The 24,480-nt window shown below is 37.2% G+C and overlaps 2 protein-coding genes across 2 annotated transcripts in view; both read left to right on the plus strand.

Moving 5' to 3' along the window:
- Positions 1–220: 220 nt before the first annotated feature.
- LOC139129404 (uncharacterized) overlaps positions 221–24,480 on the plus strand; it is a 355,444-nt gene continuing 331,184 nt past the window's right edge. The window contains exons 1-2 of the mRNA XM_070695033.1: positions 221–282; positions 454–613. The gene's annotated coding sequence lies outside the window, so the exon portion shown is untranslated. The remainder of the gene's footprint in view (positions 283–453; positions 614–24,480) is intronic.
- LOC139130269 (uncharacterized) lies at positions 5,500–19,389 on the plus strand. Its single transcript, XM_070696022.1, has 7 exons — positions 5,500–5,554; positions 12,120–13,371; positions 15,387–15,431; positions 16,573–16,641; positions 17,482–17,558; positions 18,825–18,887; positions 19,324–19,389. The coding sequence occupies exons 1-7, from the start codon at positions 5,537–5,539 to the stop codon at positions 19,387–19,389; spliced, it is 1,590 nt and encodes a 529-aa protein (XP_070552123.1). The 5' UTR covers positions 5,500–5,536.

Below are 24,480 nucleotides of genomic sequence, written 5' to 3' on the forward strand. Positions count from 1 at the left end.
AACACCCTCACACAGGAACGCACATGGTTCCCCAGCACCAAGTTTCCCCCCTCGCCATTGCAAATTAGCCGGTACTTGGAAGTCATAATCATTACTACCCGCATTGGTTGTTTTACCCACGAAGTAGTATCGAGTTCTCTTGGACTAAATATTATTGTAAAGCAACTAGTTCGGACAGATAACAAAACCACCAAATCACGTGGTGTGCTGTGCGTGACATGTCACAGATCACATTCCTTTCGTGCTTTTCTGTTCAGCTGTCGACGGCAGACAACCACCACAGTGAGTAGCGTGCTGAATTTCATAGAACCATTTAAAGAAAACTATATCCTCTTGAACCTGGATTTCACATGCAGATTTATCTAAACAAAATGCTATCATAAATTCTGACTTTCTTTTTTCTAATACTTTAAAGGAAAAGCTTTTAAATCATTACTTTCGTTTTGTCGACAGGCACAGCGTCGTTTATACCGATTACCAACGGAAAGGCTACTTTGTAGAATTCATAGGTGATTCGGAGTGTAGAGCTCTCTTTACAAACTGGACTTCTGTGATATTGATCATCGTAAGGTTTGTTTTCTCCTCGATCGACGATCTTGACTTTGAAAAATCGGTACGTACGCTTTATTTTGTTGGCTAAATATTTGGACTTCTAACATCGGCCATGACTGACCGGGTTAGGCTGCGTTCAAAAAATCGGTGAGGGGGCTTGAGGAATTCAGGGGATTCGAAAAGTTTGTGTTAAGTGGAGGGGGACTTGGAATTTTTGCACTGCGTCTAGGGGGACCTGAAATATCTTTCGCTCCCCTTACCTTTACAAATTGCAAGTCCACACCCATGTGATATCATTGTTATTTACTTTCTGTTTGTCATGGTCCCATGACCTAAGTCCACGTCAGCGTGGTGAATCACCATAAATACCACAGACTTATCAAATTTCCGTATTCTTGTTATCAAACTTCCGTATAAAAACAGGAAATCTTGAGATTCTTTGCTCTCGGTAACTTCAATTTCAAAGTAGTTTAGTTCCGTATTTCTTGAATCGTCAGCTGAGAAAATCGGTCGAAAAATTCAAATAAAATTTGTCTAGCGTAAATTCCAATTTATTTGGCCATCGGCTTAGACCATAGCTAACTCTCAAAACGGAAGACATCAGTCTGGAATTGTAGACCAACCTTTGCTTAAAACCTTATATATACATATATATATATATATATGTGTGTTGTGTGTCTGTGTGTGTGTGTGTGTCTGTGTGTCTGTGTCTGTGTGTGTACTCAAAGTAATTGTATAGTATTTAAACGTACGAACTTAGATGTCAGACTGCATACCTTATGTTGTATGTACACATTGTTTCTATTGTTTCTTTTAGCTTCCGATAATATTCTATGTAAAAATTTGAAACTGAGTATTTTACAAACACATGATCTCGGTGAGAGCTTACGCATTTTCCGTCAAGTCTAAAATTCAGTGTTTCTCACCATTGTCTTACGCTGTTCTATAGGGTCCTCAGCATGACCTTATATGTTTGAAATTGAGACAAAAGTCCCTCCAAACTCAACAATTTCATTTACTGGTCTAAGCTTCACTCACATTAAACATCATATAAAATCATAAACTATCCCCACTTGGTGTGTAAGTGTCTCACTTTCTCAGATATTGTAGGGCTTGTGATTCCTATGCTAATTTTCAACTGGGACACAGCTCATTGGCAACAAAACTAGTGACACAAAAAGACTCGTTAGGACTTTCAAAAAGTTCGACGGTCAATATGACGACATAGTGGCCAAATATGACACTTCGTTTACTCAAATGATTAGCTACAACATTCCCGGCTTTTACTTATTACAGTGATTCATAAATTGTATCATTTTGTACAATATTTAGACAATCATGGGACTAATCCTGACGGGTGTAGCATGCTAGCAGGGTACGCTTACCCGTTCCGGACACCTGGTACCACCACTAACTATCAGTGGTTCAGGATGGTCCTACGTATATTTGTAAATCACAATTGTCCTATGGATCTGGTTATATATTACCTTGAATGGAAATGATTATTGGACCAGTTTAATGTCATATTACCCTACGCTCACTCTTATGTAAAGAACAACAGCGATAAATACACGTACAACAATATCGGGCTAGTTGCAATTAGAATCTTTGTTTTCAAGGTAATCTCTCGAATTCGAAGTACTGTTGAATTCTATCGTATTTAAAGATTGTACAACTAGACATACATGTGTGTGAGCTGAGAATGCTCCTGTGTTTAAGTTTATACCACAGTTGTGTGTACACTGAAACTTTTCACCTGTTGATTTTCCACAAATTTACATTTTCGTTACGTATGTAATATGTAAAAACAACAAAAGAAATTGTAACGTGTCTCCCAGTATGCTAATACTCACTTTGTGTCTCTCAGTATGCAAATGTTAGAAACTATTTGACACGAAACTGCAATAAATGTGATATGTGGTACGCTTTGACAGAACCTGTCTCGTCCGGCTCATTGTATTTTCAGACGCAAGCTCCAAAGTGGGTGGAAAAAACACGATTGGAACTAATTTTGGATACTTGGATTTTCATATTTTGCAAATTTCTCAAAAGCATTAGGTGCATTATAGCTGAATGTTGCTATATCGCAAATTATAAAAACAAGTGTGGAATATGGACAGAAAGCAGATGAGATAACATTTGTAGATTAAATCGATATTACTTCACCATCCAATATTCCAAATTAGTTCCAATCGCGTTAAAGTCTTTTGGAAATCAACATGAATGCATGTATTACGCATGACGCAAGGAAATAACTTCCTACACTTAGTTGTATTCTTCATTTTCTTATTGATTATCTATCTACAGCACCATTCAAATGTCAAAAAATAATCAATGGTATATTTTGCTAGATTAGTGATCGCCACATTACATTTTTGCTTTTGTCCAATAGTCTGCTATTTTATCTAAGTTTGAAAAGTATAAAACTTTTTTAATTGAGTAATTCAAAAAGTATCCCAATCATTTTTTTCACGTAGAAATTGAACGTTTACACATTGCATTCGAATTCCCGACAACCCTATGCAGACGGCATGAGATGATGTTTTCAGTATCCACTCATTTGTTTCTTTAGTTTTCTCCAAGTCATACCTTTACGGGGTTGGGAGTTTATGTTATAGGGCAACAAGTATTTTACCCACAACATGAGCATGTCACTATTTAGGACCGATCGATTAATTGGGGTTATTTCAAATAAGTTTAGTTGCATATACTAGAATGACTCATGTTTGGTGTCTGCCCTGAAATATTTACTGACAGTGCGAAAATCGCGCTCGAGACACAGCATGTGACCAAGGCGCATAGTGTAGTGACCTGTAAATTTGCTGTTGTTTCTAGCAATTACACTCCCTCGGAAAAGACAAAATATCGCAATTTTATGCTCATGTTTTGATAGCGCGGTAAAGTCTGAAAGCAGCATTTGAAACACTGTATCAATAACGAACTTATGGAAAATCCCAGCTTTGGCATTGTGTAGCCACGCTCTCGATCGCAATGAAACGCAATCGTTTGATCACCACATAGTTTCATGGATTTAAACCCAAACATTCGGACCATATCGTGTCTAAGGGAACAAATATGTCACATTATGAGTTGGGATAACCTGTGGGTGACAAATCTACAAAAGAGAGAGAGAGAGAGAGGAGAGAGAGAGAGAAGAGAGAGAGAGAGAGAGAGAGAGAGAGAGAGAGAGAGCACATGACAAGCTGACAAATATCATGGTGTCGATGATAATAAGGGTGTGTTGCATGCGACACAGACGGCGATCATAATGATATCAGGGAAGCGTTTCCTAGAAAGGCTAAAATCAACATCAACAGGGCCCCAGAAAATGTAAAGTCTGCGACATAATTTTGATGAATAGACACAAAAGTGGATAATTAAAACATGCGCACGGTAAACGCAACTAATGTGCTTGGCCTCAACCCCCCTTCCCCCTTCTCTAAATGAAAGTGGAAGTGCGAAAATCCAACCAAGCCTCATTCTGTATCAGCATACCTACAATCGGTATTACGTCGCTATGACATCATGAATAAGCTGCAACCACCCAATACCCCCTCTAAAATCAACCTTTGTTTAGCGCCAAATCGACACTGACGCAAGCAATAGAATGAATGAATTGAAACAGTGTATCCAAAATGATTGTTACGTTATTTTACACGTGAACTGAACCCTTTGTAGGTCAAAAGAATGTGAGTTTGTAGCGCTGGTGCCGCACTGTACACGCCGATATAGCGCGATATTTTGCAATATATAAAAACGTGTAGAGAGATGTAGCGATATAAAAAAACAGTAGGCCAAGTGCTTTTGCGCACACTAATCGAAATATAGCCAAACTCCCTCTCCCTACAGGCAAAAGTTTTAATTATCTAAAACCTATCGTGTTTAGTTAATAGCCGGCAATTTTTCACATTTGCAAGTGCTTTATGTAATAATTACACTGCAAGTGGCTTGTGATATATGGCATAACAATACGAAATGTGTCTATCGCACAACTTTTTGCACACGTCGACTCTGGGAAATCTTTGATGTTCAAAATTGTATCACGGATGAAATTGCAAATTGTGTTACTGGAGAAACAAATTACCCAAGATTTACCGATATATGAAATTCGAAATGGCCGCCACCACCGTGTCAGCGCTATTTGGAGAAACATAAAATTTTCGATATTCTAAAAATAATTCTAACAATAATTTAAAATAAATTAATAATTTAATGATTTAATAATTTAAAATAAATAATGTTTGTTTCGATATTCTAAAAAGTAAGCCGTTGAAAAGGTTTCCTACACCAAGAGCTTTGTAGTAGATCAAAAAAATGACAAAGTCTGAGAGTCCGAGTCTACCTTTGAGTTGATCTGCTGAATCATGCACTGCTTACTAGAGAAGCTTGAATATTTCTAAGATTTCGTCCTGAAGGTCAGGTATCCTATAGGATTACTTTATCGTCCCATATCACAAAGAAATATTACACGCCGTCTGATTTTTTCTTGGAAAATTCAGTTGAAATATTTTGCCTTAAACATCCTTGAAAAAGCTAATTAGGAACCATAATAATAAACTGGTTTGTTTTGAGCCAGAAATTTAAAGCGTAATTAATTAATTTGGACCTTAATGTAGCATCGTTGTTTAAAGTTAATTTCAAAAAAATACAAACCTTATTTTGACAATTGTAACTGTTCAATCAGCGCATAGTTTGTCAATGTTACATTATCGTGTTACCTCGTGTCACCTCGTTAATAAGATATATTTGAATTAACAGGCATATACTTTGTCAATTAGACTTTATACCTGAAATTCTCACGGACCCTGAAGCATTGTCTTTGCTCAAATTGGCATTACGTTTTAGTCTAGATTATGATATTTTCCCCGTCATTGTTGTTTACTTTACATGACAGGACTGTTTTTATTCTTTTTCCATGGTTGTTCATTGATTTTCAGTCGTGACTCCTCGGCGTTTTTAAATCCCAGAATACAAGAACTTAAGTATGTCAGTTTCAGATAAGGTAAATGACTTCATGTATGTATCAAGTTTTTCCATAAGCATAATTATAATGATGAATGAAGCTGCAAAGCCTATCTATCTATCTATCTATCTATCTATCTATCTATCTATCTATCTATCTATCTATCTATCTATCTATCTATCTATCTATCTATCTATCTATCTATCTATCTATCTATCTATCTATCTATCTATCTATCTATCTATCTATCTATCTATCTATCTATCTATCTATCTATCTGTCTGTCTGTCTGTCTGTCTGTCTGTCTGTCTGTCTGTCTGTCTGTCTGTCTGTATATCTATCTATCTATCTATCTATCTATCTATCTATCTATCTATCTATCTATCTATCTATCTATCTATCTATCTATCTATCTATCTATCTATCTATCTATCTATCTATCTATCTATCTATCTATCTATCTTTCTATCATAATTAGATCTTGCTTTTCTGCCCGTCCGCCAGTCTGCCTGTATGTATGTATGTATGTATGTATGTATGTATGTATGTATGTATGTATGTCTGTATGTATGTATGTATGTATGTATGTATGTATGTATGTATGTATGTATGTATGTATGTATGTATGTATGTATGTATGTATGTATGTATGTATGTATGTATGTATGTATGTATGTATGTATGTATGTATGTATGTATGTTTGTATGTATTTATGTATGTATGTATGTATGTATGTATGTATGTATGTATGTATGTATGTATGTGTGTGTGTGGTGTGTGTGTGTGTGTGATGTATGTATGTATGTATGTATGTATGTATGTATGTATGTATGTATGTATGTATGTATGTATGTATGTATGTATGTAGGAATTTCAGAGTTATATCATTAATAACAAAAGTTCATTAAATATGAAAATGAGCAGATAATTGACATGACACTCACAGTATCACGATAATGTTCTGAGCTTGTCATTTGGGAGAAATTTTATGAAATTTTATGCAGTATTTCTTGATATGTGTCTACCGTCTCCATAGGGAAACCATTGTACGGAAGAAATGATATTGCATTTCTTCATTAATATACAAGGCACACTAACCAAAATCTAATCAGTACTTGCAAGTAGCATATGGTACCTGTCTACCAAATCTGATATGAATCCGTTCAGGCGTTTTTGAGTTATCATGTAAAAAGACAGACAGACAGACATACACACTCACACATACATACACACAAAACACACACACATGGACAGACAGACAGACATCGCTGTGACGTTAGCCCACGTGTTCACGCACGTTAGCTAAAAATTACTCTGCCATATAAATCCTCTCCCGCGTTGCCTATGAAGGAATCACAGCTTCCATATCTATAGCAACAATATTTTCCAAAAGAGCTATCAGGTCATACTTCACAGAACATGCGAGAACCATTTTAATATGAAGCTGCCAACAGATGCGATGGATGAATCAGTTTCCAAGGTCGGCGAAGATCAGCAATTCAAACTATAGTGTAAGATTTGTTATCAAACTATCATCATTTGGCCTTGGGTACAACAGAAGAGCAGTCTGGTATTCTCTGAGTTCCTTAACTGTTCCGCTAAAGTTAACACTATATACTGAAAATACTGTGACATCTTACGACCATTTGCGCATTGATCAAGAGCTATGTAGTTTACTACGGTACTCAAAGCCAGCTGTAATTTGTTACATACTAGCCCAAAGGAGCACAGTGTAGGGATTTATTGTCAGTGGCGCCCAGCTCCGTACACATAAGGACCTGCCTTTATAGGACAGGTTGATCGTTTTGTTGATGGATTACAGCAGGTTGCCGATACTAGAATGACTAATCATAGGTGTAACCTATGTACAGAAATCGATAACCTTCTAGCCAATTAAATATGCACCATTGTATTTCTGTCAACCTATGGTAGAGGTGGTAGAGGTCAAGCATTGTTATATTGTTGTGACGTTGCGACATCCCGTCGACTGGGTACTTCCGACAAGCTAAAGCCTGCCGCACACGAGACAAATTAATTTGAGGCTGTTTGTCCAGCTAGTTTACTCTAGTGTGCGGTTGATTTTTCGTGAGTTTTTGTCCTCACGAGCAGTTTAGCAGCGAATTCCTCGTCATAAATTATCGCCCTGATTGGCCAATCTTTCTAATGCGTACAGCGGCCCTCGCGCGCTTTAGTAAAAAAGACGTAAGGAAAATCACTTTGTCCGGAACACTAGATAAGGAATTTGTCTCGCGAGGCAAAAAACATGAAACACGATAGCTATTTTGCGCAACTGCTCGCAAGAACAAAAACAAACTTTTGCTTAGATAATTTCTCTCGCGTTCGGCATGCTTCAAGGCAAAGAGCTATCACTACCATTACCTTAAATTGTCGAAATAAAATATTTATATAATAAGTTAAGCTGCAGAAACTCTATCTATCTATCTATCTATCTATCTATCTATCTATCTATCTATCTATCTATCTATCTATCTATCTATCTATCTATCTATCTATCTATGTATGTATCTATCTATCTATCTATCTATCTATCTATCTATCTATCTATCTATCTATCTATCTATCTATCTATCTATCTATCTATCTATCTATCTATCTATCTATCTATCTATCATTCTCTTTTGCTTTTCTGCCGTCTGTCTGTCTGTCTGTCTGTCTGCATGCATGCATGCATGCATACACGCATGTATGTATGTATGTATGTATGTATGTATGTATGTATGTATGTATGTATGTATGTATGTATGTATGTATGTATGTATGTATGTATGTATGTATGTATGTATGTATGTATGTATGTATGTATGTATGTATGTATGTATGTATGTATGTATGTATGTATGTATGTATGTATGTATGTATGTATGTATGTATGTATGTATGTATGTATGTATGTATGTATGTATGTGCGTATGTATCTGTTTATCTATGTACCTGTGTATTTATGTTTCTATTTATATATATGTATGTTTTTACATCTCTTGCATACTCTATCTCTTGATATGTATGTTTCAATGGCTATCAATCAGCTAGTTCGTTTGCATATTACTCGTTAGCGACGAAATTGGGATAATCAGATGAGAATAAGTACATCGGAGGATTAATGAAATTGAAATTTTTACAGCTTAAATTTTGCAAAATGATAGAATACTTTACAAAATTAAAATATTTTATCCATCGAACAAAACATCAAAAATAATTGGTTATTGTATATCATTTAAATCGCATTCGTTTCTCTGAAAAGATCAGAAATCCAAACATAGTGGAAGATTTGTTATCAAACTATCATTATTAGAGTGAGAAGAGCAGTCTGGTATTCTCGCAGTCCCCTGACTGTTCCGCTAAAGTTAACACTATATACTGAAAATACTGTGACATCTGACGACCATTTTCGCATTGATCAAGAGCTATTTACGGCCCTTTAACCTCGCAGTTATTTGCTACATACTAGCCCAAAGGAGCACAGGGTTTTATTGCTAGTGGCGCCCAGCTCCGTACACATAAGGACATGGCATTTTAGGACAGGTTTATTTTTTTGTTGATAGATTACACCAGGTTGCCTAAACTAGAATGAGTAATCATGGGCATAACTTATGAACAGAAATCGATAACCTTATAACTAACTAAATATGCACCATTGTATTTTGTCACCCTATGGTAGAGGTGGTAGAGGTCAAGCATCGTTATATTGTTGTGACGTTGCGACATCCCGTCGACTGGAAACTTCCGACAAGCTAAAGCCTGTCGCACACGAGACAAATCAATTCGAGGCTGTTTGTTCAGCTAGTTTACTCTCGTGTGCGGTCGAATTTTTGTGAGTTTTTGTCCTCACGAGCAGTTGAGCAAGATATCCAACCTGTTTGATATTTTTTGTGTGGCGCGGCAAATTCCTCGTCCTAAATTACCGCCCAGATTGGCCAATCTTTCTTTTGCGTACAGCGGCCTTCGCACGCTTTTGTAAAAAAGACGTGAGGAAAATCACTTTGTCCGGCGCACACGGTGAGAATTTGCCTCGCTAGGCAAAAAATGTGAAACAAGAGGGATATTTTGCGTAACCGTTCGCGAGGACAAAGCTCACAAAATTTTGCTCAGCTAATTTCTCTCGTGTGCGGCATACTTCAAGGCAAAGAGTAGTCTCGCATGCCAGACCTCGAACCTGCATGCGACGCGAGCGGCGAAGCCGCGAGCAGCGAGTAACCGCAGGTTACGAGGTCTGGCAAGAACCAACTGCTTAGGAATGTGATGACGTCAAAAGTGGCTGTCTTTCCTATGCTAATAAGTATAACTTTGGACCACCGCGTACCTGCGTACAGACGGCCATAACACATTTTCAGTGTACTTGTCCACTACGTTTCACATATCTGCGCCGAAAAAACACTTAAGCAAAAATCAACGGGAATTTATTTGTGACGCCATTTACCACCAGCTCATCGGCAGTTGAATGGGGCCAAAATCTGAGCTTCGTTTGAACGGAGCAAAATGAAAAAGCAAACAGCACAGAGGATGTCGACGATCAACAAAATGCAACCGTAAGCATGGAAGCAATGCCGGAGGAATCTTAAAATTAGAGATTGGCCATATCTTGTCGGCAAATTCACGGAAACGTCGTCTCCTTCCAGATAATCTGTCATGGCTAACTCCTTCTTCGGTTTCAGGCTGTCCATTAGCCCTGCGTACGATGCTGTGTGTTTCGCTACAGCTAATCGCTCCACTCACGGGGGGCGATTAGCTGTAGCGAAACACACAGCATCTTACGCAGGGCTAGCTGTCCATCACCACTTTCTTCAACGGCATAGATCATTTTTGCAGATTTTTTTCATCATGGTTACTGGGGATAGCGTAACCGTGATTTTATGAAGCCGTACTGTCTGAGGTCAACGTAAGGCAGTTTACTTCGAATGAAACATTTCTGGATGAATGACACAATCATTCAGTCAAATTCAAAAGGCTATTTTTAGACGCTCCCACCTACATTCATGAATAAACAACAGATGTACTCTTTCATCCAGCCGATTTTCGAAGCATTCTATTGGACAGTATATATAGCACGTCGGTTCTAGCCAGACCTCGCAACCTGCGGTTACTCGCTGCTCGCGGCTTCACCGCTCGCGCCGCACGCAGGTTTCGAGGTCTGGCATGCGAGACTAGGCAAAGAGCTATCACAACCATTACCTAAATTGTCGAAATAAAATCTTTATATAATGAATGAAGCTGCAGAAACACTATCTATCTATCTATCAATCAATCAATCAATCAATCTATCTATCTATCTATCTATCTATCTATCTATCTATCTATCTATCTATCTATCTATCTATCTATCTATCTATCTATCTATCTATCTATCTATCTATCTTGCTTGTCTGCCCGTCTGCCTGTCTGTCTGTCTGCATGCATGCATGAATTTATCTATGTAATATGTATGTATGTATGTATGTATGTATGTATGTATGTATGTATGTATGTATGTATGTATGTATGTATGTATGTATGTATGTATGTATGTATGTATGTATGTATGTATGTATGTATGTATGTATTTATCTATGTAATATGTATGTATGTATGTATGTATGTATGTATGTATGTATGTATGTATGTATGGATGTATGGATGGATGTATGGATGGATGTACGTACGTACGGATGGATGTACGTACGTATTATGCATGGAGGCATGTTTGTATGTCTTTAAGTGCGCATGTGTGCATACGTGTATATATCTGTGTGTCTATGTATCTGTGTATCTATGTTTCTATTTATATCTGTATGTATGTTTTTACATCTCACACATACTCTATCTCTTGATATGTATCTTTCAGTGGCTCTTAACCCATCAGCTAGTTTGTTTGCATAAAACACGATGGCAACGAAATTGGGAAAATCAGATGAGAGTAAATACATCGAAGGTTTAATGAAATTGAAAATTTTTACAGCATAAATTTTGCGAAATGATAGAATACTTTACAAAATTAAAATATTGTATCCATCGAACAAAACAGCGAAAGTACATCTATTTTTGTATATCATTTAAATCGTATTCATTTTCTGAAAATGCTTTATTTTCGTGTAAATGCCAGAAAGAAACCACACTAAATGCATAAAATATCTCTAATCGATGACTTTAAGTCGGGATACTTTTGAAATGACTGACATATCTGTAAATCAATTGAAAAATGTCATTGGTTGAGGCAAAGTAGAAAAGTGAGCTCAGAACTAGTATTGCAGTAAGAAAGAAAGTAAGCTTATAGACAATTTCACACATTTTCATTCAAATTTAATATTCTTAATAAGCATTAAGATACAGTTATGCAATGATTCTCACTCATAACATTTGCACAACATCGCAAATTCCGGATACAATTTGAAAAATGGTTAGCAAATATGGTGTAATTTTTAACGAATTTCTTAAATTCTTCAGAAACTGTGCCGATCCAACTATCCCAATTTGTTCCAAATACATGTAAAAATAAGATGAGCCTTTGACCCTTTGTTTTTACGTAAATATTGACAAAATCGATCGAAATTTCATTAAACTTACCAACTGTGGTCTTTATAATATATCTTTAAAATATCTCCTTTGCAGGTTTCTGCTTTGATCGTAAACGAAAGTTGGGGCTCGGCGTGTAGTGATGGAATCCCGTCGATCAATCGCTTGCTCGCTAACGTTCTCAGTGATTTTGAAATCAAAAATATTTATTCAACGGTAGTACGTGGTAACGCGGACGACGAAAAAGAGGCTAAGTTTTTCAAAGTCCAGTTGAAATATCCTAAACCAACAAAGCGGAGATTCGAAAATTTACTTCGTAATGACTCAATTCCAGAGGCAGATTTCATTTACTTACATGATCACTTCTATCCAAATCTAAAGCAGTTAGCAAGCGAAGTAAAAATCATCTTTGCTTACTCCCTTACAACAGCTGAGGAGGCGCGAAAATTAAAAAAAGATGTCTTTGGCGACGCCGAGCTGTACTTCATAAACGTGTGGGACCCTGATTTGATCAACCTAGAAATGATTTCGAGCGACAAAAGAGAGCTCTCGATGAGAATTCAGGAACTTTCAGAGTTACATAAAGGGGAAGAACCTTTAGAGTCGCTTAAAAAGCCGCATGTCCTCGATATAGGAAAACGCGCTCACGATTACTTCGAATCGGAATATAAAGGATGCGAATCGATCAGGCTCTGTCATGTTCAACCAATGTTCTGCCATGTGTCAAAAAGAAGTTATGAAAAACTAAACGTTGACATGACATTTGAAATTGTTACACTTGTACAGCATAGGAAACTTCCAAGTCTACAATTAATGGTCAAGGTATTAGAACGTGTCGCGGATACCCACAAAAGAAAATTAGAAATAGTGCTCAAAATTATCGGCGATATCTGCGAAACGGAGGAAAGGAATCAGAAAGAAATTTCGTCATCGAAAATTGAGATTGTTCCGAAACATTGCTATAATCAAATTCAACTCGAGAAAGAACTACTCCACAGCCATTTGGTACTATGTAACGCAGATACCCATATTTCCGATCCGTCGGCTAAGTTGGCACTATCACTCGGAGTTCCGTTACTCTTGCCAGATAGCCCCGACTTCAAACACATGGTCAAGAAATATCTAGCGCCATACGACGAGTGTCTTACAGTAAATATGAAGGACGAAGATATGTTTCACGAAATGTTAGAGAAGAAAATTGATTCCTATGAGAATGCTGTGTCACCAGCGAAAGATATCAGTTCATTCATATCTGCAGAAAGGTCCACCAATAAACCTTGTGAAGAACTTTACGAAGAGTTAGAAAGGCTCATTGGTAGTATCTCTCGTATCGGCCGAGGGACACAAGGTAATTTTTGTGAATCTCTGTCAATAAGATTGAATGTTTTTACACACATACCCACACACATACACATACACATACACAACACTCACATACACACATAAATATATATATATATATATATATATATATATATATATATATATATATATATATATATATATGTGTGTGTGTGTGTGTGTGTGTGAGTAATATCTGTGTGTGTACGTATATAAATAAATAAATAAATAAATAAATAAATAAATAAATAAATAAATAAAAATAAATAAATAAATAAATAAATAAATAATTAATTAATTAATTAAATAATAACACACGCCAGCAAGGGCAAGATAACGATTTGTTGCCCGCCCAAGGGATTGTGCTCATGACTGTATTGATGATGCCCGAGCCGAAGGCGAGGGCATCATCAATATTACCGTCATGAGCACCAGCCCGCGGGCGGGCAACAAATCGTGATCTTGCCCGTGCTAGCGTGTGTTATTAATTTTATTACACCGAACAAACACTTTTGCTTTCGAAACTTTGCTCAGAATGCAGTAAAGTGTCGAGACTCGCCACAGTGAAACGTTCAATTTGCTCGATCGCAATGCTACATGAAGGTGAAGGTCAACTTAAATTAACATCTCAAAACGAAGACTATGTTGTTAAAGCTTTTCTCGTTTAATGTACTAAACATCGTCGTGTACTTCAGGTCGAACTAATTTCTTGTACCTTTTCAAAAGTCATTTCTTTACAGAAAATACCAAGCAAATGTACGCGATGATGTGGTACGCGCAGAAAGGACGCGCGGTAATCCAGAACGTGGTAGTGGGCAATATCACTGTACGCGACAGGCTATATCAGCGCACGCGACAGGGCTATATCACCTTAGCCATGTTCTATCACTTTTTGTTCTATATCACGTGAGTGAGGCTCAGCCAATCACAGTACCTGAATAATACGTGAGGTGTAATAAATATAGGATAAAGCCCGAGTAGGAGGGCCGCAGGCCGAGACATTTTATCGTACGGTTGGACTTTATATACCAGAAGAGCTCGAGTACGAGGTTTTATCCGACTAAAAAACTATCGCCCCTAACTGATATATTTTCGTTTTCAATGTGTTTACGTCAACCGTCCCATTTGTGAATGTAACATGTTTAGGATATAAATTAAAACTTTTATTTGTGAAATAGCCTTCCAATGTAATGGAACATCCTATAAATGCCCTAGGGCACATTAGTTTATGTTTGTACCATCGCAGATTTTGTGTTGCAGCTGGTTTCCGCTGTGTTACTAAATTTGAATATTAAAACGTACCAGATGTCTACAGAATATGACATGTACACTTTTGATTGGACAGTGCTTTTCTACGGCGCTGTCATTCGTTTCTGGAATTTGGAGAATAAGGCTTTACGAGTAAATAAATCACCCTGAATTGAGCACTCTGATTGGTCAATCAACAGTAGATAGTTTTTAAATATATAAATATATATATATATATATATATATATATATATATATATATATATATATATATATATATATATTGACAAGGATAATCTTAACATAAGCTAAATTACAGTTGCACTACAAACTTGATTCGCATAGACAGTAGAGCCGATACACTCATCGGGTGGCTGTGTTCGGTTCTCCATGAACGTAAGAGGCTCTGCTGTCTGTATGAAACACATTTGTAGTGGAATTATAATTTACATTATGTATATACTTTTTATTGGTTAAATATATATATATATATATATATATATATATATATATATATATATTATAATATATATATATATATATATATATATATATATATATATACATACATACATACATGAACGACGTGCTTGCCTGCGTACGTACGTACATATATACGTATATATGTATGTATGTCTGATGTATGTATGACAAACAGACAAAGTGACAGAGGTACAGACATGCTCATTCTTTTTGGGGTTTGATATTCATTGCTTCTCCACTTTTTCATTCTCAGTTATAACGACTTTATTGTGTTTACATTCTCCCTTTCAGAATCCGGGTTCACAGAAGATGCTTCCAACCAAAGCCCTGACAAAGGTTTGTATTGACGTCACATACTATTTAAAAAGGCTTTTGGTCATTTCAACTATATACAAGTAAATGAATGACTTATTCAACTCTGAAAAATAATTGGACTTTCCATTGCTTCAAAGTTAGAGATTCAACCGAGCTATTTTTACACCGATGTCTTCGCTGGGTGACTGGGTAACCACAGTCCCTGTATACATGTATGTCGACAGTTCGAATCTGAATGTGATTTTTTTTAATTTGTATACATACTGATGTGAGCCCTGTACCATCATAAAGCTAGACTTGCTACTTCAGTGCTTCAGTCACAAATAAAAAGTCAACGCAACAGCAGATTTCTCATCTGGAGCAAAATATATTTCGTCCAGACGTTGACTTTTTATGTCGTCTGTTACAGCTGTCGCCGGCCAACTTATGATCTTTGCAGACAGCATTACGTATTATCGTAGACTTGTCACTGACAATTATTCCTGTTCAGCGTTACGTCTTAGAAAGGGTTTGGTAAAACTCGAAACATTCCGTTTAAACGAATAAAAGAAGAGTATTTTGCAATTTATAGCGCTTTTTCAACAATTACAATTCGAATGCTTATAAGTTTATCTGGTAAGGAAATTGCAATTGTTAATCATTCCACGTAAACCCTTGCCTACCACTTTATAAAGAATAAACGGTTTTGCCGGAAGAAGATGTTATTTCAATATAACTCGGCCTAGTTTTCGTTCATAAGCTACACATTATCAATACGTTTTCTAAGATAAAAGATGCGAACGGAGTATGCGCAGTCTTAAACAAACTTCTTACCTAAATAGCTCGCGTTGCCATATTGAAATGGTTGCCATCACATCGTCCTAAATATCCGTGGTTCTTTGTCACATGTAAAATTATTTTGGCACATATTTACAGCTGAGGAAACTGATATATGACCCTTACAATATAAGAATGTTTCTTCCTAGGTTAATAGTGAGTCCTAACCTAACATATCGTGTCAGCATGACATCACGTATACAATTTGATTTGTATAATATAATACACACTTTACAACCTGGGAACGTTATCGCTGCTTAGAAATACCTTTGTGTACACACATTGTATCCTATCTATAGCATTTCTCGTGTCGCTTATACTGCAACAACTCGTTATTTCTTGATAGAAGTTGAAAGTGACGACCTGCGTAGCGGCAGCATAAATAATCAAGAGGCAGATTCTGATGCTAAGCCAGGTAAATTGGATTTCGACATAAAATCACGATTTTTTTTCTGGAGAATTTGATTTTATTTGATATTTGCCCTGGAAGCCCTATAGAGCTTGTTGTAACCTGATGGAGAAACGCCACAAGTAGCTAAATCTTCAAGCTTTACATTGAACAAAACGAAATAATTTACAGAAACCAAAAGATACATGCTCATATTCCTGTCCGTCCTATCAAAACAGTCTGAGTGACAACTTCTGTCGTATGGCGAAATCATTCTCAGTCGGAGTTAACGTTCTAAGTGCTAGAGGTGAAAAAGTATGGAGTCACTTAATACCTTGCACGGATAATATGTACTCTCGTGTACCGAATCTGTAATGGTTATTTTTCGGTCCTATGCCTTCTGTGTGTGTATTAACGTACCATATGTCACATACTGAAAAATTGGAACTACGACGCGGTCAGGCTGTACTCTGCAAGCTAATGCTGGATAAATGTTCAAAGCCAAATGATGGAAACACACTGAATTGTGTTAATTTATCATTTGCATTACGCAAATTCTACTGGAACACTTTGAAAGGATGAGGATGTAGAAAAAATGCCAGTATATGATGGAATGTCACTTTACTTGTCGATCAGGATGATGTAAATCTAAGAGAAGAATTGGTGGAAATGGTGCTTCTCGACAATTAAAAACTAAATTCATTAGCTTATTGTTGTGCATGTATTTTGGGAAATTGAGATTCCATTAAGTAATGAATTGGTCGTCCTGTATAGTACGTAGATTGAATCCGAAGAACGACAATTAATCAATGATGCTGAACTAACGTAGTACCAATAACATTAACGTTTGCCGTTTCGTTTGTACAGTTCCCGAGAGCAATCATTACAGCACTAGAGACAACCACACCGTAATGGGGGAAGATCATTCCACTTCGTGCCATCAAGTAAGACATATACATACCCCTCATTGTTTCACCGCGTCGCCTAACTTAACGGTGACATGAAATCCAAATGCCAACCATTTTGTATTCTAGACTACGCTTTTAATAGTCGCGCCAGCGGCTTACTGACTACGCATGCGCTTATTCATAATATACTATGCGACTAACCGGAAGTGTACCCTTCTTTCTCATGATGGGCGCCGCCATGTTTTTTTTTGAGTACTCGTAAATAAACAAATACGAAACAAATTACCATGATATAACATGCCTTTTATAAAATATACCTCTTTTATTAGCCAGTAAATGTTATTATACACCTTGTCGCTGATACAAAGTATCGTTGATATAGATAAACGGAGAAAACTGTCGTGCATATGAACGGGGGCATACGCAAAGAATGCTGGGATTGAATTATAGAAGAGCGCCCCTGTGTCAATAATTAGATTCAAAAATTGCAAGTTTTTAGACGGAACGCTATAGTTTTCAGCTTGCAAGTGGAAGGTGGGTAGTGCGGTTACCATTGCAATGATAATTATTGCATAATACGTCCCTTGTTTAACGCCATAGGCTGTTATCATTGTAAAAATTGCCAATTTTTGTCCAAAATTTTTACACGCTACAGAAAATCTATACCTGCCCTGCTGCAGGGTTTGACGTCGTGTAAGTACGTGAACTGCTTTCATCAGAGGGAAACTGGGCATAGTTGTCATATAAACGTTTATGAAGTAACAATTACAGTTTATCATGAATCAATACAAATAACATTGCCAATCTTTGCGCGACACCAAGGGCTGAGCCCTATATAATATTAGAATGAAGACTAAAACATAGAGTCGTTTATCGGTACTCTGGCAACTTAAACTGGGGCTGCAGTTGGCCGAGCACAAATACACGACGAAATATTTCAGTTTACACAGAATGCTTAGTTGTATCATCAGTCCGTTTAAAGTTCACATTATTTTGTGTCATAGAAAAAGTCGTAAGTCAGGACCGTTATATTGGCTTAGAGTTTTCTCTTTTCTCAAGTATGACTCAATCAAAACCAAAATTACGCATGCTTAACAGGAATATTATCAGACCATATTATGTCCAATATCTGTTTGTACCCACGTTATAAAATGAAGACAGACAACATTACAAATCTTGGGGTGACTTCCATGCAGTTTTACCACTCTGCATTCACTGTTTTCATAACAAATATCAAATTATGCTCACATAGCATAGCGTATAACATCACTGGACATAGCTGTGTTTGTGATTTTACCTCAGCCGAGGGTGCAGGCTCGTCCAAAAGAACTTGTCCGGATGACACAGGGCATGCTGATAAACCAGGTAATTTATCTTTAAACTCTAAAATAAAGACGTTTCTGCAATATATGGCCAGTTTTCTTATTGCTGCAGCGAATTTAAATTCACTCAATCTAAACGGTATACGTGTCTGACTGCTGAATGGCAAATCATAACAACGCTGCCTTTGTGAAGTACTTAGCGAAATCAGTGGAATTTTGCTGACTGTTGTCTGCTTAGCTGTTTCCTGTACTTATTATATCTTTCTATATGTTTTGCATTTCTTTTTGTGATTTACCTTGAAATGTTCCTATATCTCTCCCTGTATGTCGTATGTGTGTACCTTTTTGCATCCAAAACTCAATCCCTCTATCCTTTGCACATTACGGTGAAGAAATAATTGGTTTTCTAGTATTTTCTGACACAAGTGCCGCATGGAAATTGTCGACGGCTTATTGTAGTTTCATTCTATTTTCTGCAGCAGCTGAGATTATCCATGTCACCTTGGGAGTCTAAGGCGGTATCCCAGGCAACGGTCAGGATATGACTCGGGTAGAAGAACAATTATTCGACACTCGAGAGCAATCTGAAGTCCATGAAGAAATTGGACGGGAACTGGAAGATGTTGAACCTGACATCGAGGTAAGCGATCCTGAAGAAGGCTCAATCCGGTACAACGCAAAGTGAAAAACATCGAAAGCACTACAAGGTTTATGCACAGAGAAACATACACAGAGTGGCAACACTTGCATGCCTTTTGTTCCATGGTCGTCTCGGTAGACTATTGGCTTTTCATATTAAAATGAGCTTCAAAGGTGTTAAACTTTTTGGAGGCTTTGTTTGTGGTTGATAATTACACGAGATTATGCGAAAAATACGACGAGATGGCATCGTACTGCCAGTTGCGTAGCAACCATAGTTACTTTGTGAGCTCTCAGGCCAGAAACACTGCTTCACGCCAATCAAAACATAACACGCCAGCAGTTTCATAAACATGTCCTTCCTTGACGCACGTGCAAAAGACGGTATGACTGACCGTAAACCATTGAGTAAAACCAGACAGTATCGATAAAAGACTTTCAAATTTGGTTCAAACACACTCATTATATATTCATAAAAATATGAGAGGAATTTTTTAAAACGGTAAAACTCATTTCCTGAAGCTCAAAACACTGCCGTTTTCGCCAGCACGTCAATTCTGCTCAGCACCACACGACAACAACAACACAAACTTTGCCGAACATACTTTCGCTTAACAATTGGCGAAAATCCGAAAATTACCGAAGGATTCATGGTCGGCACTCTTCGGAAAAGAGAGGCGAGAGCAACCTGAGGCGAGGCGAACATGGATGGTTACGTAACCGCTTCACGCCTTAAACAATACCCGTTGCCACTCTATCTATCTTTCTCTATGGTTTATGGCGGCGCTACCAAAGTGGTGAATTGCGTAAGAGACCTTGATCACACCAGAGATGCTAAGTAAAGGGAACGCCATTTGGATCAGGATGAGAGTCGTCATCGATTACAGGGAATACAGACAAGCTCTCCAACAACTGACATCTCGAGAAAAACAAGGTAAACACCATCAGCAATGCTGCACCAGTGATTTACTATGTCAGACTTTTCCACTTTGATTAACGATTCACACTATGGCATACATACACACCATGTATATAGCCTAAGCATATCCTGTAGGGTTAAGTTTAATCAAAACAATAAACACCACAATTGTGCCATTAAAGAAATGTATTCAAATGGTTTGTTATCGTACGATTGATTCAATATGTCTCATAATAGTTACAAGGACAGCCGAGCAAGCATGCAATGGTTTACTGCAGCGCGTAGCTAAGGATCGTCCGTGTATAACACCCTATCAAAGTGTGTTGATTGTCATAGTCTGAAAATACCCCTAGTTAGATCATGCTACATTAGTTTAACATTATCTAAATGCTTCATGACCAAATGTTCCCATGTCTATGCGAAATAGTTTTGCGAAGTGGTAACTCATATATAGTACCAGTTCTGTCCGAGTCAAAATGTCAAACCCAGAGAAAAATACGTTCTTTCTGAAATTTTGAAACACTTATTGTATCCATTTTATAAAGTCCCTACCCCCACTGACTGTTCCACATAGAATAACAAATGTTACGCTATAAGACGGGAATATTATCTTACATATAAAAGCAACCGTTCGATTACTTAAGTTTCGCTGAGGAGTGTTGTAAGTACTCAATTGCATGAGAAGTACCTATAAGTGTCACACTGTTAATTTTTACGCTACCAGAGTCTAGTTCCTAGCTGATTCTGATCTCAATTAAACCGGTATGCATGTATCATAAAAGTTTCAAGCTACAGGAGATAGTAAACATCGGTTTGGAGTTTGAATTAAGCAATTAAGCAATAATCTAAGGTGTGAGATATTCCACATCCGTTTGGAACATGTTTCTTGCGATACTGCATGCGGAAGTTGTGTCATAGTTGTGTTTGGTGAAATTTATACCCCCGAATCGTGTATACAAAATACATTGGATATCCATGCGAGTCTAAGTCGTTCGTGCCGTTTAAAACGGAATGTTAACTGAAAAATTGATACCAGTGATTGTCGATGGATGGGAACAGTTCTTAGCTGTCTATATAGTTAAACCAAACATCGATTCTGCGACGAAGCAGATTTTCAATTGTCATCCAAGTAACATAAGCACCTTGGTGCAGCGAAACAATTTGGTTAAGCCATTATTTTTTATATGTAACAAAGTTATCATAAAAGTTGATCTATAATAGATGTGGGAAAGGAGACATTAGCCAAAGCAGAGGGAACAGTAAATGAGAGCAAAGAACCTGCAAAGAAATCAGATGGTGACAGCATCAGTGTTTTGGAAAATGAAAAAGGGACTTACGCGAGGAGGCAACGACGATAAAGACCACTGCAGAAGATCAGATAGAAAAGATGGAGCGACTTATTGAGAAATTGACGAAAGATAAGATGAAAATGTCGACAGAGATACGTCATCTGAAGTCGGAAAAACAGCCTTTGAAGGTATTTAGTGCGAACACGATTCCTCTTCAAATCACATTATACAAACTAGATGCCATGAATAGGGCTCTCTCAATGCAACTGTCATTTACGGGTACAAAATTTGAAGCAGGCAAAGACATATGGTGATGTGAAGTGAGAACAATCTCTTGCCTATCTTCCTGCGGGGGGGGGGGGGGGGGGGGGCTATTGTGATTATGTTACATTATCAGCTCGTTCCTGTGTCGTTTGCATCCAGAATGCAAGAAAGAAGACATCAATTAGAAGTGAATAACAAAGCCAAATTAAGCATGAAACTTACATTCAGGACACAGAGCCAAGTATTTTAAAGAATAGACCAAGGGTTAATGTCTTTTTATCAGTTTTCAGGTCCTTACAAAGTATTGCAAATATTGCATCTATTAAGTGCGTAATTGTTGAAATGGATAATTAATTACATTGGTTAAGAGCTCTTAACGCCAAGTCACAGAGAGTAACATTACCTGTTTTCGTATAAAGTGATTAGTGAGTACTTGATCTATTTGTTTACTAATTCATTCAGCAATTTATTCATTTGTCATACATTTCTTCATTTATTCGATGCAGATTTTGTTTGTGATGCGATCGGAATGATGACTATCGGAGGCCATGGCAGCAAACCAGGTCAATTTGACCATCCGAGTGGAATAGCTGTTGATCACAATGGGGATCTGATCATTGCTGACAAGAGTAATCGTATGAAGTTATTGAATTAGCATGGGAAGAGCAAATGTGTAAATGTCTTTAAAGTACAAGGGAGTGTTCAGATCACGTGATGTTGCTTTTTCTTCTGAGGGCGTGTATATTGTTCCTGATCATGGGGAAATGAAAGTTATGACTATTGACCAAAACTGTGAAAAAATAAATTCATTTGGGAAGACATAGACCCCTTTGGCATTACATTGTCAAAAGATGGCTATGTACTCGTCAATGATCGTGAACATGATTGTGTAAAAAAATACACAAAAGATGGAAAGAAATTGGCGAGCTTCGGCTTTTCTTGTAAGGGGAAAGGCCAGTTCAATTTCACATGGTCAGTTGCCTTAACAATAAGAATCAAATGTTAGTATCAGATCAAAATAATCACCGTGTGCAATTATTGAGCTCTGATGGAGTAAATCTGAATTTCCTGGCTCGAAAGGGTCTGGGCGTGGTCAGCTTGAATCTGCTTTTGGTATCGATTTTGATAAGAATGACAACATCTATGTCTGTGATTATGGTAATAGTCGAATTGTACAGTTTTTGGCCTTTTAGACAAAGGGGCTCCTAAAGCATCCTAAACCAATGCTTTTACAACTACTGAGAGGCCTTTTGTTCGTATGTTTTCATGGTTTCAGTAAAGATCTAGCTCAAAACCTATTAGGGAATATTGTCATTTTTCTGATTATTGTCATTTTTCTGATTTTTGCATATATTGTTCTCTGAAGAATTATGTCAACAACAATAAACAGAAAAGGGGGGGGGGGTCCCCGTGCAACTTTTGAGTTAGGGGTCCTAAAGCACCCCTAACCCATGCTTATTCAAGTACAAAGGGGCCTTTTTCTCCCATTTTGATACTTTCAGCAAAGAACATGCTCAAAACCTGTCAGGGAATATTGTCATTTTTCTGATTTTTTCATATATGATGCTCTTAACAATTATGTCAACAAATATCAACAGAAAAAGTGGGGTTCCCGTGCTACTTTTAGAGTAAGGTGTTCCTAAATCACTCTAAACCCATGCTTTTCCAACTACTAAGAGGCCTTTTTTCGTATATTTTGATGGTTTCAGTAAATATCTGGCTCAAAACCTGTCAGAGAATATTGTCATTTTTCTGTTTTTTGAATATTTTTTTCTCTGATCAATTATGTCAACAAATATCAACAGAGAAAGGAGGGTTTCCATGCAATTTTTTGAGCCAGAGTGTCCTAAATTAGCCCCACAAAGAGGCCATTTTTCATATTTTGATAATTGCAGCAAAGAACATGCTCAAAACCTGTCAGGGAATATTGTCATTTTTCGGATTTTTTTCATATAATATGCTCTGATCAATTATCTCAACAAATATCAACAGAAAAGGGGGGATCCCAAAGGGCCTTTTTTCACATTTTGATGATTTCAGCAAGGAACATACTCAAAACCTGTCAGGGAATTTCGTCATTTTTCTAATTTTGTATATTGTTCTCTGATCAATTGTGCCAAGAAATATCAACAGAAAAAGGGGGGTTCCCATGCTACTTTGAAAGTTTGAGGGTCATTAATGTACCCCCTACTCTATGTTTTTTCCCATACCTGAATAGGGGCCTTTTCACATTTTGATAATTTTAGTAAGGAAAATGCTCAAAACCTGTTCGGGAGTATTGTCATTTTTCTGATTTTTTCATATAATATGCCGATTAATTATGTCAATAAATATCAACAGAAAAAGTGGCGTTCCCACACTACTGTTGAAGTTTGAGGGTCCCCAAAGTACGTCTACCCCATGTTTTATTTTAAACTAAAAAGGGCCTTTTTTCTCACATTTTGACACTTTCAGCAAAGGAACATGCTCAAAACCTGTCACGGAATGTTGTCATTTTTCTGGTTCTTTCATATGTTATGCTCTGA

This window comes from Ptychodera flava, chromosome 3 (assembly GCF_041260155.1).
Source record: "Ptychodera flava strain L36383 chromosome 3, AS_Pfla_20210202, whole genome shotgun sequence".
NCBI lineage: Eukaryota > Metazoa > Hemichordata > Enteropneusta > Ptychoderidae > Ptychodera > Ptychodera flava.

Excerpts from the sequence above, each read along its gene's own strand:
- LOC139130269 (XM_070696022.1), top strand. Across the intron at positions 15,432-16,572 it reads CAACCAAAGCCCTGACAAAG|AAGTTGAAAGTGACGACCTG; the intron begins GTTTGTATTGAC and ends ATTTCTTGATAG. Across the intron at positions 16,642-17,481 it reads AGATTCTGATGCTAAGCCAG|TTCCCGAGAGCAATCATTAC; the intron begins GTAAATTGGATT and ends TCGTTTGTACAG.